This window comes from Danio rerio, chromosome 12, assembly GCF_052040795.2.
Source record: "Danio rerio strain M-AB ecotype USA chromosome 12, GRCz13ab, whole genome shotgun sequence".
Taxonomy (NCBI): domain Eukaryota; kingdom Metazoa; phylum Chordata; class Actinopteri; order Cypriniformes; family Danionidae; genus Danio; species Danio rerio.
This window is the reverse complement of record NC_141032.1, coordinates 3,867,501-3,883,375: the sequence shown is the minus strand read 5'-3', so window position 1 is coordinate 3,883,375 and position 15,875 is coordinate 3,867,501. Positions and strand designations below refer to the sequence as shown.

Sequence of the window (15,875 nt, the reverse complement as noted above, 5' to 3'; positions counted from 1 at the left end):
AGAATACAGCAACATACAGCAGTGGTACTTCAAAATATAGCAGAATACAGCAACATACAGCAGTGGTACCGCAAAATATAGCAGAATACAGCAACATACAGCAGTGGTACCGCAAAATACAGCAGAATACAGCAACATACAGCAGTGGTACCGCAAAATACAGCAGAATACAGCAACATACAGCAGTGGTACCGCAAAATATATCTGAATACAGCAACATACAGCAGTGGTGCCGCAAAATATAGCAGAATACAGCAACATACAGCAGTGGTACCGCAAAATATAGCAGAATACAGCAACATACAGCAGTGGTACTTCAAAATATAGCAGAATACAGCAACATACAGCATTGGTACTGCAAAATATAGCAGAATACAGCAACATACAGCAGTGGTACCGCAAAATATAGCAGAATAGAGCAACATACAGCAGTGGTACCGCAAAGTATAGCAGAATACAGCAGAATACAGCAGTGGTACCGCAAAATACAGCAGAATACAGCAACATACAGCAGTGATACCGCAAAATACAGTAGAATACAGCAACATACATCAGTGATACCGCAAAATACAGCAGAATACAGCAACATACAGCAGTGGTACTTCAAAATATAGCAGAATACAGCAACATACATCAGTGATACCGCAAAATACAGCAGAATACAGCAACATACAGCAGTGATACCGCAAAATACAGTAGAATACAGCAACATACATCAGTGATACCGCAAAATACAGCAGAATACAGCAACATACAGCAGTGATACCGCAAAATACAGCAGAATACAGCAACATACAGCAGTGATACCACAAACTACAGCAGAATACAGCAACATACAGCAGTGGTACTTCAAAATATAGCAGAATACAGCAACATACAGCAGTGGTACCGCAAAATATAGCAGAATACAGCAACATACAGTAGTGGTACCGCAAAGTATAGCAGAATACAGCAGAATACAGCATTGGTACTGCAAAATACAGCAGAATACAGCAACATACAGCAGTGATACCGCAAAATACAGCAGAATACAGCAACATACGTACAGCAGTGATACCGCAAAATACAGCAGAATACAGCAACATACAGCAGTAGTACCGCAAAATACAGCAGAATACAGCAACATACAGCAATGGTACCGCAAAATATAGCAGAATACAGCAACATACAGCAGTGGTACCGCAAAATACAGCAGAATACAGCAACATACAGAAGAGGTAAGACAAAATATAGCAGTTGTACTGCAGAATACATCAACATACAGTAAAGGTAAAGCAAAATACAACATCATTACAGTAAAATACAGCAACAAACAGCATACTGCAAAATACAGCAGCATTTCAGCAGAATACAGCAACATACAGTGGATGTACTGCAAAATACAGCAGCGTTGCAATACAGCATAATATATCAACATACAACAGTGGTACTGCAAAATACAGCAGCATTACAGCAACATACAGCAGTGGTATTGGACCTCTTGGCCAGGTCACCCTTGTAAATGAGATCTTGATCTTTATGTGTTTTGTTATCTGGTTAAATGAAGAAACATATATTATATTCCTTATATGCATATTAAAGAGGGATCTTAAGCTGGAGCAGTATTACTTTAGTTCAGGGGTCGGCAACCCAAAATGTTGAAAGAGCCATATTGGACCAAAAAAAACAAAAAACAAATATATCTGGAGCCGCAAAAAATGTAAAGCCTTATATAAGCCTTATAATGAAGGAAACACATGCTGTATGTATCTATAGTAGCTATATTAGCCTACTATAAAAATGACTAAGTTGGCTACAAATACATAATGAGCCTTCATGATTAAATAGCCACTGAAATCAGGTGGTTAGTGTTTATTTTGTTGTCATTTAAACACTGCAGCACAGCCTCTGGTCTTTCAGTGGTATTAAATTGATCATTTCTTCTTGCGGCCCGTAAGAGTTCACATACCTGCATAAAAGCGCGTTGAATATCGGTCACATCACAGGCAATTGAGTATGCTGGCACTGAATTAATGTCCTTGGTTTGCTGATTGGTGATGTTACCTGCCATTTTAATAGCCCTTTCCTTCACTGTCTTAGCGGAGAGAGGTATATCTTTAATTTTTTGTATTATCTTGGTTTTGTTTTTGAAGTCTGCAAATAGGTGTTCTAATATGTTGATGAATGACTCCTTCATGTAGTCACCACCGGTTTTCCATGCTTTATTATCTCCCGGTTTGTTTACAACAGCCACCTGCCTGGCATCCCGCCCTGCTGATGGAAACCTGTGTCGCAGGCTATGACGCAAATCTTTGTTGACAGAAATGTTGAAAATAAATATTAATTCTACACACTTTTACAGCATTTGAAAACGTAAACATTTTTTTATCCTCCTATAGAAATCATATTAAAACAAAAATATATCCTAACCTTCCCCATCTTTTTGAACATTTTTGAAAAAGCTCCAGGGAGCCACAAGGGTAGCGCTAAAGAGCCGCATGCGGCTCTAGAGCCGCGGGTTGCTGACCCCTGCTTTAGTTTATTGTGAGATATTTGTTTTGTTTTGTTATCGTCCTCCAAAAGCAATGTCAGCCTGACATTCATTGCTGTAGTTTGTTCTAATTTTAAGAACTTCATTACTTGTCGGTTTTGTGTTTGCATCTTCAATAATTAGGAAAAGTTAAATTTGAAATAATATTTTTAAAGACGCATGTGCATGGTGCTTCTCTCTGGTTTTGATGTGCAGCCTTTGCAGATGTTGTGCTGTCGTAATTCAGTTCACAGTCCTCCAGCTGCACTGCGTGTGTGTGTGTGTGTGTGTGTGATGACCGATGACTGGGATCATTTACAGTCGTGAATCAGCTGTCCTCTGGTGCCTGACTCCGCTCTCCTCCATCCTCAGAATCGCGCTGTTGTTTAGGATGCAGCTCGGTTGGCTTTTTCACTACCCGCCGTGACTCTCAGTAGCCGATAAATCTGTGCGCCGCCTCTCCAAAATCTCTCACACTCGCACCTGTGCCACAGCGCCAGCGCTCCATGCTCGGCGGATGCTCGCTCCCGCTGGGCAAGCATGCGGGATCGGGGTGAAAAAACAACAGCAGAGAGAAACAACATGCCCACTCCCAAAAACTACAGCCACCGTTGCTACTGCACGGCCTGTTGCCATAGCAACCATCTGTTTTCTCCGGAGTGCAGGAATGCAGGGATGACAGGAGGAGGAGGACAAGGCAGAGCTTTATGCTTTCCTCTCCATCTGCATGCTCTCGCTCACGGGGAATGTGGGTCATTTCAACCCCTCATTTGTTTGATTGTGAGTTACGAATAGGATCACACTCACCTGCGCTCAAAAAAAAAAAAAAAGACTTTTGCCGCTTGTTTAAACTACTTCTTTAAAATGAGTTGAAACTAAAGTTAACACGATGCTGGAATTCGGTAGAAATCGATACTGATGTTTTAAAAAACGTAAATTTCCCGCTAACATTTGAGCGCTGTTGAGCGTGTTCTTAAACAGCGCTGATTGGTCATGGTGTTCACATGCTCAACAGAAATGACTGTGATTGGTCGTGAAGGTCATCAGTTCACCGAACTCACCACTGTTTACTGAGTCTAAACACAGATTCAGGGACACTGGAGTGTTTTAAAGTGACGTTGATCAGCTTGCTTGACTATAAGCGAACCGCTTATGAATCGCGGCTTAAAAAGATCCAGTGTCCCTGTATCTGTGGTTACACTCAGTAAACAGCGGTGAGTTCGGTGAACTGATGACCTTCACTGCCAATCACAGTCATAATTCACAATCTCCGGAAATGTATATAGGGCTACATTTTCAGAATGAGCATATGCTGTTTAAAATGATCTGTTTTTGTTCTTTAAATGGAGGTGTTCCTAAACAGAAGCCATATATGAAATTCAGTATTCACGGACAGAAAAAGCTGGATATTAATAGTGGAATAATTTGTGTATTATCACCCAGGTACTGAATGTTACTTAAGGCGTACTCACACTATGCTATCCCAACCGTGCCCAGGCCTGTTTCCGGGATCGTTTGACAAGTGTGAGTGCGCTGAATCGGGCTCTGACATGGTTCACTTGGCTGGCCCTGGCCCGGTTGGAAGAGGTGTGCCAGAACGCAGTTCACTTGGGCTCAGGCGCGGTACGCTTATAATGTGATTGCAAAGTGCGCCAGACCCCGAAACTGAAGAAGAGACTTGGTTTTTACAGGAATGTCTCATATGGATTTTTTAATCAATCTTACTGTCGTACTTTATTAAATATGCAAACCCCTCACTGCATGACAGCTGCACCTTCAGCAAACCTCCTAATTCCTGCAGCACGAGGGCTTAATGATCGTTTATGAGCGTCAAAAGTGGCTGATCTTTTCGGCGAAATATTTGACTGCGTGTCACCGCATCCCTAAACGATTAAAACAATATAACCAAAGATATCTCCGATGTGCTGAGCGAATGCGCTTCTCTACTGAACAGCGCATCATCGATGACGTAAGCGTGCCCAGGCCCGAATGTAATGTGAGTGCGGGCCGTCGGGGGAGACCGGAGAGGGGACAAGCGTGCTTTGGCCGGGTTCAAGTCTACTGTACATAGTGTGAGTACGCCCTTAAAGTTTTTGTAGTCTTTTCTTTTAAGTGCTCAAGTTCAGGTACCTTATTATAAGGTATAGCCGGCAGCTAGCTCTCTGCAACTCTCACATGGTCGCCCACTGAAGCTAAGCAGGGCTGCGCCCGGTCAGTACCTGGATGGGAGACCGCATGGGAAAGCTAGGTTGCTGCCGGAAGTGGTGTTAGTGAGGCCAGCAGGGGGCGCCCAACCTGCAGTCTGTGTAGGTCCTAATGCCCCAGTATAGTAACGGGGACGCTATACTGCTCAGTGAGCGCCATCTTTCGGATGAAACATTAAACCGAGGTCCCGACTCTCTGTGGTCGTTAAAAATCCCAGGATGTCCTTCGAAAAGAGTAGGGGTTTAACCCCGGCATCCTGGCCAAATCTGCCCATTGGCCTCTGTCCATCATGGCTCCTAACCATCCCCATATTCAACTGGCTTCATCACTGTCTCCTCTCCACCAATCAGCTGGTGTGTGGTGTGCGGTCTGGCGCAAAATGGCTGCCGTCGCGTCATCCAGGTGGATGCTGCACACTGGTGGTGGATGAGGAGATCCCCCCACCCATTGTGTAAAGCGCTTTGAGTGCCCATTATTATTATTATTATTATTATTATTATTATTATTATTATTATTATTATTAATAATAATATTATTAATATTATTATTATTATCACACTAGTCATTTAAAGTCATTCTAGTCACTCAGTATGCATGATAAAACAACAACAACTGTAGCTGGAATGAACAAAACAACAGAATATATACCATAACAGAGTACACAACCAGTGTTGTGGAGTAACTAAGAATTTAATTACAAAATAAATGTAACAGTAATTCGTTACAGTTACTGAGAAAAAATGTGTAATTAAATTACAGTTACTTATGAAAATGCTACAGATTACAAATGGGGTTACATCAAAAAAAAATCTTTAAAAGTATAGGATATGTTGAATAATATTAATCTGTTGGTTTGCCTGTTTTTGATATGCACCATGACTTCTTCTAAGGCCATTTATTAAAGCTGTGCTATTTTGCTATAACTAAATTTCTCAGTAGCAAGGCGGTAGCGTTGCTTCTTTCTAAATCAAAAAGCTTTTCAGTAGCGACGCTATTTAATTAGTCAAGTAGCGCAGTAGCGTCAACACAAGCTGCATTTACTGATCGCGGATCAATAAGTGACGGCACCGACATTCATAGAGCTGTGAGGCCGGTGTCTAGCTGATGAAAATAAAGCCATGTGACGGCGAGAATGAGGATTTCTTTTTCTGACTGTTTTTCAGTGGTCAACAACAAACGTTTTGGTGAGTTACTGCCACCTCTCGCTCTGGTTGGTGATGTCACAAACCAATTAGGCTAACATGAAAAATTTCCTTGATGGAAAGATGACTGAGGGAGAGGAGGTCTATATATATATATATAGTTTACAGTAGTAAAGATAAGTATACAATGGTAATTACTATTAGTTCATGATAGGTACAATGCAATGCTTATTCCGAATTATTTCCCTTTTCTATAAATTACTATAGTATTTGAAATGTGTAACCTAGTTTTATTGGATTTTTTGTTTTTGCTGTTGTATAATTTGTTTGTGTTTAGTACATCATATTATTTGCAGTAAATAACCGAACTGAACAATTCTGCCTCATATGCTTCATTGACAGTTTTATTAATCAATATTATGATTGACTTGGATTTAAGTTGCTTTGACTTAAAAATGGAAATTGCAAAAAAAGCTTTGACGTATTTTTTATTGGTAATGCCACAAAAATCACCCTAGACAACTAACTATAATTTTGATTTTGCAACAACAGAAAACTTTTTTTTTGTTATAAGGTCTGGTTTTGTAGTGGCTGTACTTTAAAATTAAAATAATATAATCTTAATTAAGCGATGAAAGATTTTGAGATTCTAACAGTAAACAGAGCTACTGTAAGGTCACACCTGCTTGGTATAAACGCTTGAAAATGATTTAGTTGAAAATATCCATTAGAAACTTAAAAGTAATCAGATGTAATCAGTTACTTTACACTACTTTACTTTACACTACTTATTACATTTTAAATAGGGTCATTTGTAATCTGTAATCCAAAGTAACCTCCCCAACACTGGCAAGGACTATATTGACACAAAGACAACAGCCCGCATAATAGGTGTATTGTGTGTTTGATTAAACAATCAATATGACAAAAAAATATATGTTGTTTAAAACAACCGATTTTATATTGAAATATCTAAGCTCAAATTATTAGACATCGTTTTTGTCCTGCTGATTGAAAAACACAGACTGTCATTTAATACTGTATTGATTTTTTTTTTCTGGTTTTCTTTTATTCACGTTTGAAATCTCCTTGCTGACAAATGCGATTTAGTAGAAATAGATGCTTTCTTTTAAAGGAAAATTACTCTCTTCAGCCTTTTTGTTATTTAAAAGCACAAAAACCTGCCCCCAATCTTTTATTCAGAGATCGTGAAAATGCAAAAGCATATACAAATGCACAGTGCAATGTTTGAAGTTACATCATCATCATCATTGTCTGTATTTCTATAATTAATAGAGAGTAATATATTAATATGACTATAAAATATCCAGTTTCATTTGCACCTATATTTGATCTCAAATGAAAAGACGTTTCCATCATCTATAGTATACGTGTTTTAATACGTAACAAAGCTGATGTACGTGAGCGTTTCGCACCAGTGTGTCCTATACATAGCAGCTCTGCAGTGTATTTGAGGCAGGCGCGTGGGTGCTGTGACTGTCTATGTATAGACGCTCTTCCAGCACTGACATTCTCGCTGAAACTTCTGCGCACAAACACAAATATACACAAACATCTAGCCATACACACACACAAAAAGGCTCGGTTTTATATAACCAACCAATACAGAGACTCACACACTGTCCTGTTCTGCTTTCAAGATCTTTCCTGGAACAGAATGTCAAGTTATTTGGCGTCATGCATTTAGATTCGACAAAATGATCTACAGTTTCAGCTTATTATTTATATTCTAAATATTAATATTAATATTCTTCATCATCCTTATCTTTCAAGCTATGACTAAACTCTCTGCACAGATCTTCAAGCTATTCTGATGTATTTTGCTATACCTTTTCCTACTGATACCTCTTAAATACCCATATCAGACATCCAAAAAACCAGTAAATTCACATTCACTTTCATCGAAGGCAACATTTAGACAACAATTCCATTTATAAGATGGCTTATCACTAGCTATGGGAATGCTAAAGTCATGCTAGTAGTGTCAATTGTTGGTATCAGAGTTCTAGTATTGTGCCAAAATATGCTAGCAATGTTCTAAGAGTATATAAGTTGTCTTTTGAGTAGTAAAGCTTAACAACTAACCAAAATCATTCTAGAAACATGCTATCAACACATTAAAACTTGTCAATGTATTAGCATCATTCTGGAACATTAGTAGTTTGGTCAAATATGCTAAGAGAAGGCTAACTCCATGCTAGTAGTGTCAAATGATGGTAGAAGAGTGTAAATATTGTGCCTAAATGTGCTAGCAATGTGCTATAGAGTACGTAAATGGTTTTGACTAGCAAAGCTACCAACTACTAACCAGGGATAACATGGTAAATCATTCTAGAAATATGCTATCAAGACATTAAAACATGCTACCAATTTGTTAGCATCATTCTGAAACATAGTTTGGTAAACCCTGTAGAAAAATCCAGCTTAAACCAGCCTAGGCTGGTTGGCTGGTTTTAGCTGGTCGACCAGGCTGGTTTTAGAGGGGTTTTGGCCATTTCCAGGCTGGTTTCCAGCCATTTCCAGCCTGGTCTTAGCTGGTCAGGCTGGAAACTGACCAGCTAAAACCAGCTTGACCAGTCTGGTTTAAGCTGGACATAGCTGGTTTTGGCTGGGCTCCCAGCCTGGCTAGGCTGGTCAAGCTGGTTTTAGCTGGTCATCTCCCAGCCTGATCAGCTAAGACCAGGCTGGACATGGCTGGAAACCAGCCTGGAAATGGCCAAAACCCCTCTAAAACCAGGCTGGTCGACCAGCTAAAACCAGCCAACCAGCCTAGGCTGGTTTAAGCCTGATTTTTCAGTAGGGAAAACATGCTAGAACAATGCTAACTTCAAGCTAGTAGTGTCAAATGTTTTGTAGAAGTGTCTAGTGTTGTGCTTAAACATGCTAGCAATGTGCTAAGAGTATGTAAGGTGTCTTTTGGCTAGTAAAGCTTAACAACTAACCCAGGACAACATGGTAAACTGTTCTATAAACCTGCTATCAACACATTAAAACACGTTACAGATGTGTAGCATCCTTCTGAAACATTAGGTTTTTGGTGAAACATGCTAGAAGAATGCTAACCTCAAGCTAGTAGTGTCAAATGTTTTGTAAAAGTGTCTAGTATTATGCTTGAACATGCTAGCAAAGTGCTAAGTGTATGTAAACTGTTTTTTTAGCTAGTAAAGCTTAACAACCAAGCTAGGACAACATGGTACATCATTGTAGAAACATGCTATCTACACATTAAAACATGTTACAGATGTGTTAGCAGCACACTGAAACAGTAGTTTGGTAAAACATGCTAGGAAAATGCTAACTTCATGCTAGTAGTCTCAAAAGATTGTAGTGATCAAAAGATAGTATTGTGCTTAAATGTGCTTGCAGTAAATGTAAACTGTGCTATGTAAACTGTCTTATGACTGGCAAAGCTTAACATCTAACTCAGGACAACATGGTGAATCATTCTTGCTACCATCACATTAAAACATGTTACCAATGTGTTAGCATAATACATTAGTAGTTTGGTAAACATGCTGGGAGAATGCTAACTTTGTGCTAGTAGTGTCAAAAGATGGTAGAAATGTGCTAGAAATGTGCTTAAATTTGCTAGCAATGTACTAAGAGTATATAAGTTGTCTTATGACAAGCAAACCCAAACAACTAACCCAGGATAACATGGTTAATCGTTTTAGAAACTTAAAAAAACATTCTAGAAGAATGCTAACTTCATGCTAGTAATGTCAGATGTTTTGTTGGATGTCTAGTATTGTGTTTAAACATGCCAACAATGTGCTAAGATTGTGTAAACTGTCTTCTGACTAGCAAAGCTTAACAACTAACCCAGACCAACATGGTAGGTCATGCTAGAAACTTGCTAGAAACACAGTCAAACATGCTACTAATGTGTTTGCATCGTGCTGAAACAGTAGTTTGTCGATACTAACAATCTGTAGGATACCGACTGGGTTCAGAATCGTGCTAATAGCATATTAGCCAGATTCTAAACATGTTAGCAGTGTTTATCCAGCTAACAGTATTGTTAAAGACTTCTAGCTTTTAACTGTCAAATCCCAGAAGTTTAAAAGCAATTATCAAGCTTCAGACAGGATTTGTTTTCCAGCATCTGACTTTTCTCATACCTGTGTGATGAAGTCTGCGCTGCCTGTCAGTCAGGTCCGACCTGTCCAAAACAAGGCCCTTTGAATGTGTATTTAAATCTGGCTTAGTGTTATCTATCATTGTTGCCATATCACACAGACATGTCGGATTAACCTAATGCTTCACTTACTGGGAAAAAAAATGAGTTTAGAGGAAAAGGTGAGAAGAATTTGTCCTAAAACGCACAATTTTGATTTAAACTCCAGTCAGCTTCCTACTCAATGACATTTTTATGTATTATACTAAGCAGTAGCCTGCAATTGATGTCTTAAACAGCTTTTTCTACCTGCTTTGTTTGGTTTTGTACTCATTTTTGATACCGCATATAATAAATGACATTTTTGACTTATATTTAATGACTTAGATGTTAGTGTTTTTGAGTGTGTGTGTGTGTGTTGAAGTGGAGAATTGTTGTCGTATGTTGATGTTTAGAGTGTTAATATGACAAGTTTGTGGAGGGTGTGTCTGTCAGACAAGTTGAGACGTCTGTTTAATGTTGACACTGTGGGTCAGTTGTTCGGCTTTAAGATTGTATCATCAAGCACATGCATTATTGCTACGGGCTCATTTGCTGAAGCTGTTTGTCCGGTTTTTCTGTTCTTGTTGTTGTTGCGCAGGAATTTTTCTCTCACGGTGTGCATAGGATCTAGTTGAGGGATTGGATAGAAAGGAAGAAAAGTGTCATGTCTTGCTTCTCAGGTTTTCCTCCAAGACATATGTTCATCTGTGTCTGGTTTTTGTAGCAAATTCCTTAGAAGAAGCTTTTCGTTCCTTAAATAACTTTATAATGAGAAATTCTTTAAAGATATTTGGTAACACTTTAGGTTAAGTATTCCAGTTATTAACTACTAGCGTGAATATTATTCAACCCAGGCCCATTCTGATTACGTACCCCTGTATACGTTTCTGGAGAGCGCCAAAATACGTCTCAGGAGCTACGTTTTTTGCAGTTTTTGTTTTCACGAATTCACCAGAGGCCGCTTTGTATGATTTTTCAGATTACAGATTTCTCTCACGGGTGTCATTCGCGCCTGCTCTTCTGCGTAAATCCACCAGAGGCCGCTGTGTACGCTTTTTTAGATCTCAAAATTTTCTTGCAAGTGCCATTGGCGCCTGCTCTTCTCATGTAAATCCACCAGAAGCCGCTTTTGACTGACTGACTGACTGACTGATCGAATGATCCACCACCCATCCCCTTCCCTATACCCAACCGATAGTGTTTTCAAAACCACCGATTGACCAGCGACCACCCACTTCCCTAAACCCAACCGACAGTGTTTTTAAATGCAAATCACGGCCGCCTGATTTTAACCACATTTTCAGATTTTACCACATTCTCACCCTGTGATTAACTTGTTTGTTTTATTTTTTGGCATTTGTTTTTGTCTTACCTGTTTTCTGGAACTATTCTACGCCATACTCGAACTCCGTCATCGCGGCCAACTACGTTCTGCATCTCGAATCATCCAACATGCATGGCGAGCCACTGGACAAACTAGTAACGGCAGAAAAGCCATCCACATGGAAGTAAGCAGTCAGCTGGTAGCATGAAAAGGAACGGCGTCCTACTGGCCCCGTAGTGTTCTTTTTAAAGAGGAAAATGCAGCCATACGTACTTCTGGCTACATAATTCGCGATCTCCAGTAATGTATATAGGGCTAAGTATTTAGAATGAGATAGTGTTGATATTATTAATTTATTAAGTGTTTCTTAGTGCTTATAAAGTATGATCTTATATCCCTAATCCTAAAAAATACCTACTAACTATTAATAAAAAGCAACTCAGTCACTTGTTGCTCTAAAAATCAGTTAATAGTTTGCTTATATGCTGTAAAAATATCTGTTAATGAACAGTGTTGGTATTAAGTGATGGAACCAGTGTGTTTGGTTTATTTACGGTTGTGAATTGCATTATGGGATGTTAATCTCTGCTCTGTCAACTTTTGATGTTGAAAATTCAACTCTACAGTTTAAAAACAGACTTTTTTGACATTTTAGTAGCTTGAAAAAATATAAAAATGAATATAGAAAGAAATAAGTCTGTAAAAAAACAGAAAATGTACTGGCAGTTTATTGCAAGGTATTTGTAGCGTAATATACAACACCAACCCAGATAATATATCACTTCAAACTTTGCAAAATGTTCATTAAAGTCACTTTTTCCAACTTTTCAAAGTTAAATGTTGTTGGAAGAAAAGTCAAGATCACATAAGACAATTCCAATGCATAAATAAATGAGGGGAAAAATAAAAATAAAAACATAAATCACAAAATCCTTTTTTGTTTACTGTGTAGCAAGAATTGTATCACAAATCAAATTGTGACCAAAAATCGTTCTTTCTTAGCAAAATAGTAGTTCAAAATATTTCAATAATCAGAAGAAACATAAAGCTTCCTTGTTTTTTTTTTTTTTTGTTTTTTTTCAATCAATAACAATGACAAACCTTTATTTTTAAGCGCGTAAAATTTAGTGTTGGGTGGCACGATGGCTAAGTGGTTAGCATTGTCGCCTCACATTTCTGTGTGGAGTTTGCATTGTTCTCCCTGTGTTGGTGTGGGTTTCTCCGGTTTCCTCCACAGTCCAAAGACATGCGCTAAAGGTGAATTAGATTAACTAAATTGGCTTTAGTGTATGTGTGTGTGTTTGTGTGTTTGTGTGTGTGTGTGTGTGTGTGCGTGTGTGTGTGTGTGTGTGTGTGTGTGTGTGTGTGTGTGTGTATGAGTGTTTCCCAGTACTGGGTTGCAACTGGAAGGGCATCCGTTGTGTAAAACATATGCTGGAATAGTTGGTGGTTCATTTGATCGTGGCTACCCCTTAAATTGAAACTAAGCTGAAGGAAAATGAATGAATGAATGAATAGATAAAATAGTGTTAAATATACATGATTCCAAAACAGGTATAACAGTTTTTTAAATGATTAAAAAAATAAAGTCATTCAATAATCAATTTTAAATCTGAGTTTGCTCACAACTTAATGTTAAAGTGTGAAAATATTCATTCATACCGTACTCAGTATTAAATAACAGAATTAAATTTCTACATTTAACATTTTCACAAATTATCTAATTGAAGTACTAATTCACATGATAAATAATTGTTTTTTACTTGCCTGTTATTAAAATATTGTTTGTTTATGAGGGCTGCACGGTGGCTCAGTGGTTAGCATTGTCGCCTCACAGACGTTGGCATCTCTGTGTGGAGTTTGCAGGTTCTTCCCATGTTCGCGCGGGTTTCCTCTAGGTGCTTCCCTGCAGTCCAAACACATGCGCTGTAGGTGTATTTAATAAACTAAATTGCCCATATTTCATGAGTGTGAATGAGTGTGTATGGGTGTTTCCCAGCGCTGGGTTGCGACTGGAAGGGCATCTGTTGTGTAAAACATATGCTGGAATAGTTGGTGGTTCATTTTGCTGTGGTGAGCTCTGAAATAGAGAATAAGCTGAGGGGAAATGATTGAATGTCTGTTTATTAGTTATAAAATACATATTCTCTATTATCTACATCCCTAATCCTACCCAATACCTGCAGTAAACCCAACTCAACAAGAGTGCATTGAGGCATGAGACATAATCAATTGTTTGTTAAAGTGATAGTTCGCCTAAAAACGAAGCTCCTGTCATCATTTACTCACCCTTCACTTATTCCAAACCTGTTTTACTTTCTATCTTCTGTTAAAAACAAAGCAAGATGTGTTGAAGAAAGCCTAAAACCTGTAACCATTGACTTCCATACTGTTTTTTTTCTCACTGAAGTCAATGGTTACAGGTTTTCGGCATTCTTCAATATATCTTTTTTTGTGTTCAACCCAAGAAAGAAACTCTTTAAAGGATTGCAACCATTTAAAGGAGGGTAAATAATGAGTAAATTTTTGAGTGAACTACCCCTTTAATAGCGAGTATTAATCTGAAAATATATCAGATTAAATACATAAAGCTTCTTTCTTTCAGTTTCTCATCGTTCTTATGTCCATTGTCAGTTCATGCAATAATTCAAAGAAGGATCAACAGAGAAATAAGTTAATAATTAAAGTTAAATTGAGCTAAAAACATGGTATTGAAGAGCATCACAGCTGTCCTTTCATAAGTTTTGCCATTGCATTCCTTATTCAATGCTGTGTTGTTTTGTGGGGCAGGAGAGCCCATTCCTGACCTTCCTCAAAACAGCTGAATGTTTCACTAAAGACTCATTAGAAACACGCCCCATGACTGAAGAGCACACATACATACACACTCTGTCCCTCCCAGACATGCCGCTCTGCTTGTGTTTTCACCTCCGCGTGTGCATTCGCTCTGTTGGACGCAGGATTATTAATGTGTGATGTGTTGGAGGAATGGCATGCAAGGGAACAGGTGTGTTTTCATTTTATTTCTCATCCTTTCCCTCACTCTTTTGACACTTTTAGTTTCTCTCTTATTCTTTGAATGAACGATTGAGAAAGGAGTCTGTCTGTTTGGGTTTTCGTTATGTTGGTTTACTTAAAATGTGTTTCTGATTCTGATTTTGCAAACTGAGATTGGATTTACCACATTGTTTTTAAGGTAAGTGTATGGAAGTTTTTTCCTAACAAAATAAAATGAAAATTCAAATGCTTAAAAGATCAAATGATAAATCAAATGCTCAAACTATAAATCAAATGCTCAAACGGACTTTGCAAATGGTGAATCAAATCCTCAAACCGACTCCTCAAATGATAAATCAAATCCTCAAACTGACATCGCAAACGGTGAATCAAATGCTCAAACAACTCTGCAAATGTTGAATCAAATCCTTAAACGACTCCGCAAATGGTGAATCAAATGCTCAAACTGACATCGCAAATGGTGAATCAAATGCTCAAACAACTCTGCAAATGGTGAATCAAATCCTTAAACGACTCCGCAAATGGTGAATCAAATGCTCAAACTGACATCGCAAATGGTGAATCAAATCCTTAAACTGACATCGCAAATGGTGAATCAAATGCTCAAACTATAAATCAAATCCTTAAACCGACATCGCAAATGGTGAATCAAATGCTCAAACTATAAATCAAATCCTTAAACCGACATCGCAAATGGTGAATCAAATGCTCAAACTATAAATCAAATCCTTAAACCGACATCGCAAATGGTGAATCAAATGCTCAAACAACTCTGCAAATGGTGAATCAAATGCTCAAACTGACATCGCAAATGATAAATCAAATGCAAATGAGGTGTCAATCAACCAGCATAGGTGGAGCTTTAAGGCGGAAGAGTTTGTTGTTGACAACTACCGGTAGCGCTACCACTTTTTCAAGGCGTTCAGATTTGCATGCACTATTCCACGTCGTATCCTTAAAGCCTTAAAGCTCCGCCCATGCTGGTTGATTGACACCTCATTTGCATTTGATTTATCATTTGCGATGTCAGTTTGAGCATTTGATTCACCATTTGCGGAGTCGTTTAAGGATTTGATTCACCATTTGCAGAGTTGTTTGAGCATTTGATTCACCATTTGCGGAGTCGTTTAAGGATTTGATTCACCATTTGCAGAGTTGTTTGAGCATTTGATTCACCATTTGCGATGTCAGTTTGAGGATTTGATTTATCATTTGAGGAGTCGGTTTGAAGATTTGATTCACCATTTGCAAAGTCCGTTTGAGCATTTGATTTATCATTTGCAGAGTCAGTTTGAGGATTTGATTTATCATTTGCAATGTCGGTTTGAGCATTTGATTTATAGTTTGAGCATTTGATTTATCATTTGATCTTTTAAGCATTTGAATTTTCATTTTCATTTTGTTAGGAAAAAACTTCCATATAAGTGGTTGCAGGCTATTTATATGGGCTGAATTCAAACGAACAAATTCAATGTAGTAAAGTTCAACTCAAATTGT

The 15,875-nt window shown here is 38.3% G+C and overlaps 1 protein-coding gene and 1 long non-coding RNA gene across 12 annotated transcripts in view; both read left to right on the top strand.

The window, feature by feature from the left end:
- tanc2b (tetratricopeptide repeat, ankyrin repeat and coiled-coil containing 2b) overlaps positions 1–15,875 on the top strand; it is a 267,309-nt gene that overhangs the window by 172,776 nt on the left and 78,658 nt on the right. For 3 of the 11 annotated variants that reach the window (XM_087275640.1, XM_087275639.1, XM_087275638.1), the window contains exon 1: positions 14,204–14,367. The exons of the other annotated variants lie outside the window; for them this stretch is intronic. In XM_087275640.1, coding sequence (XP_087131766.1) covers positions 14,349–14,367 — 19 coding nt within the window. In that variant the 5' untranslated portion in view covers positions 14,204–14,348. Of the gene's footprint in view, positions 1–14,203; positions 14,368–15,875 lie in introns of those variants that run through there. 11 annotated transcript variants of the gene reach the window in all.
- Positions 963–3,324, top strand: LOC147841259 (uncharacterized). The gene is made up of 3 exons (XR_015503811.2): positions 963–1,135; positions 1,175–1,612; positions 2,518–3,324. It is a non-coding gene; the product is annotated as an uncharacterized LOC147841259 (long non-coding RNA).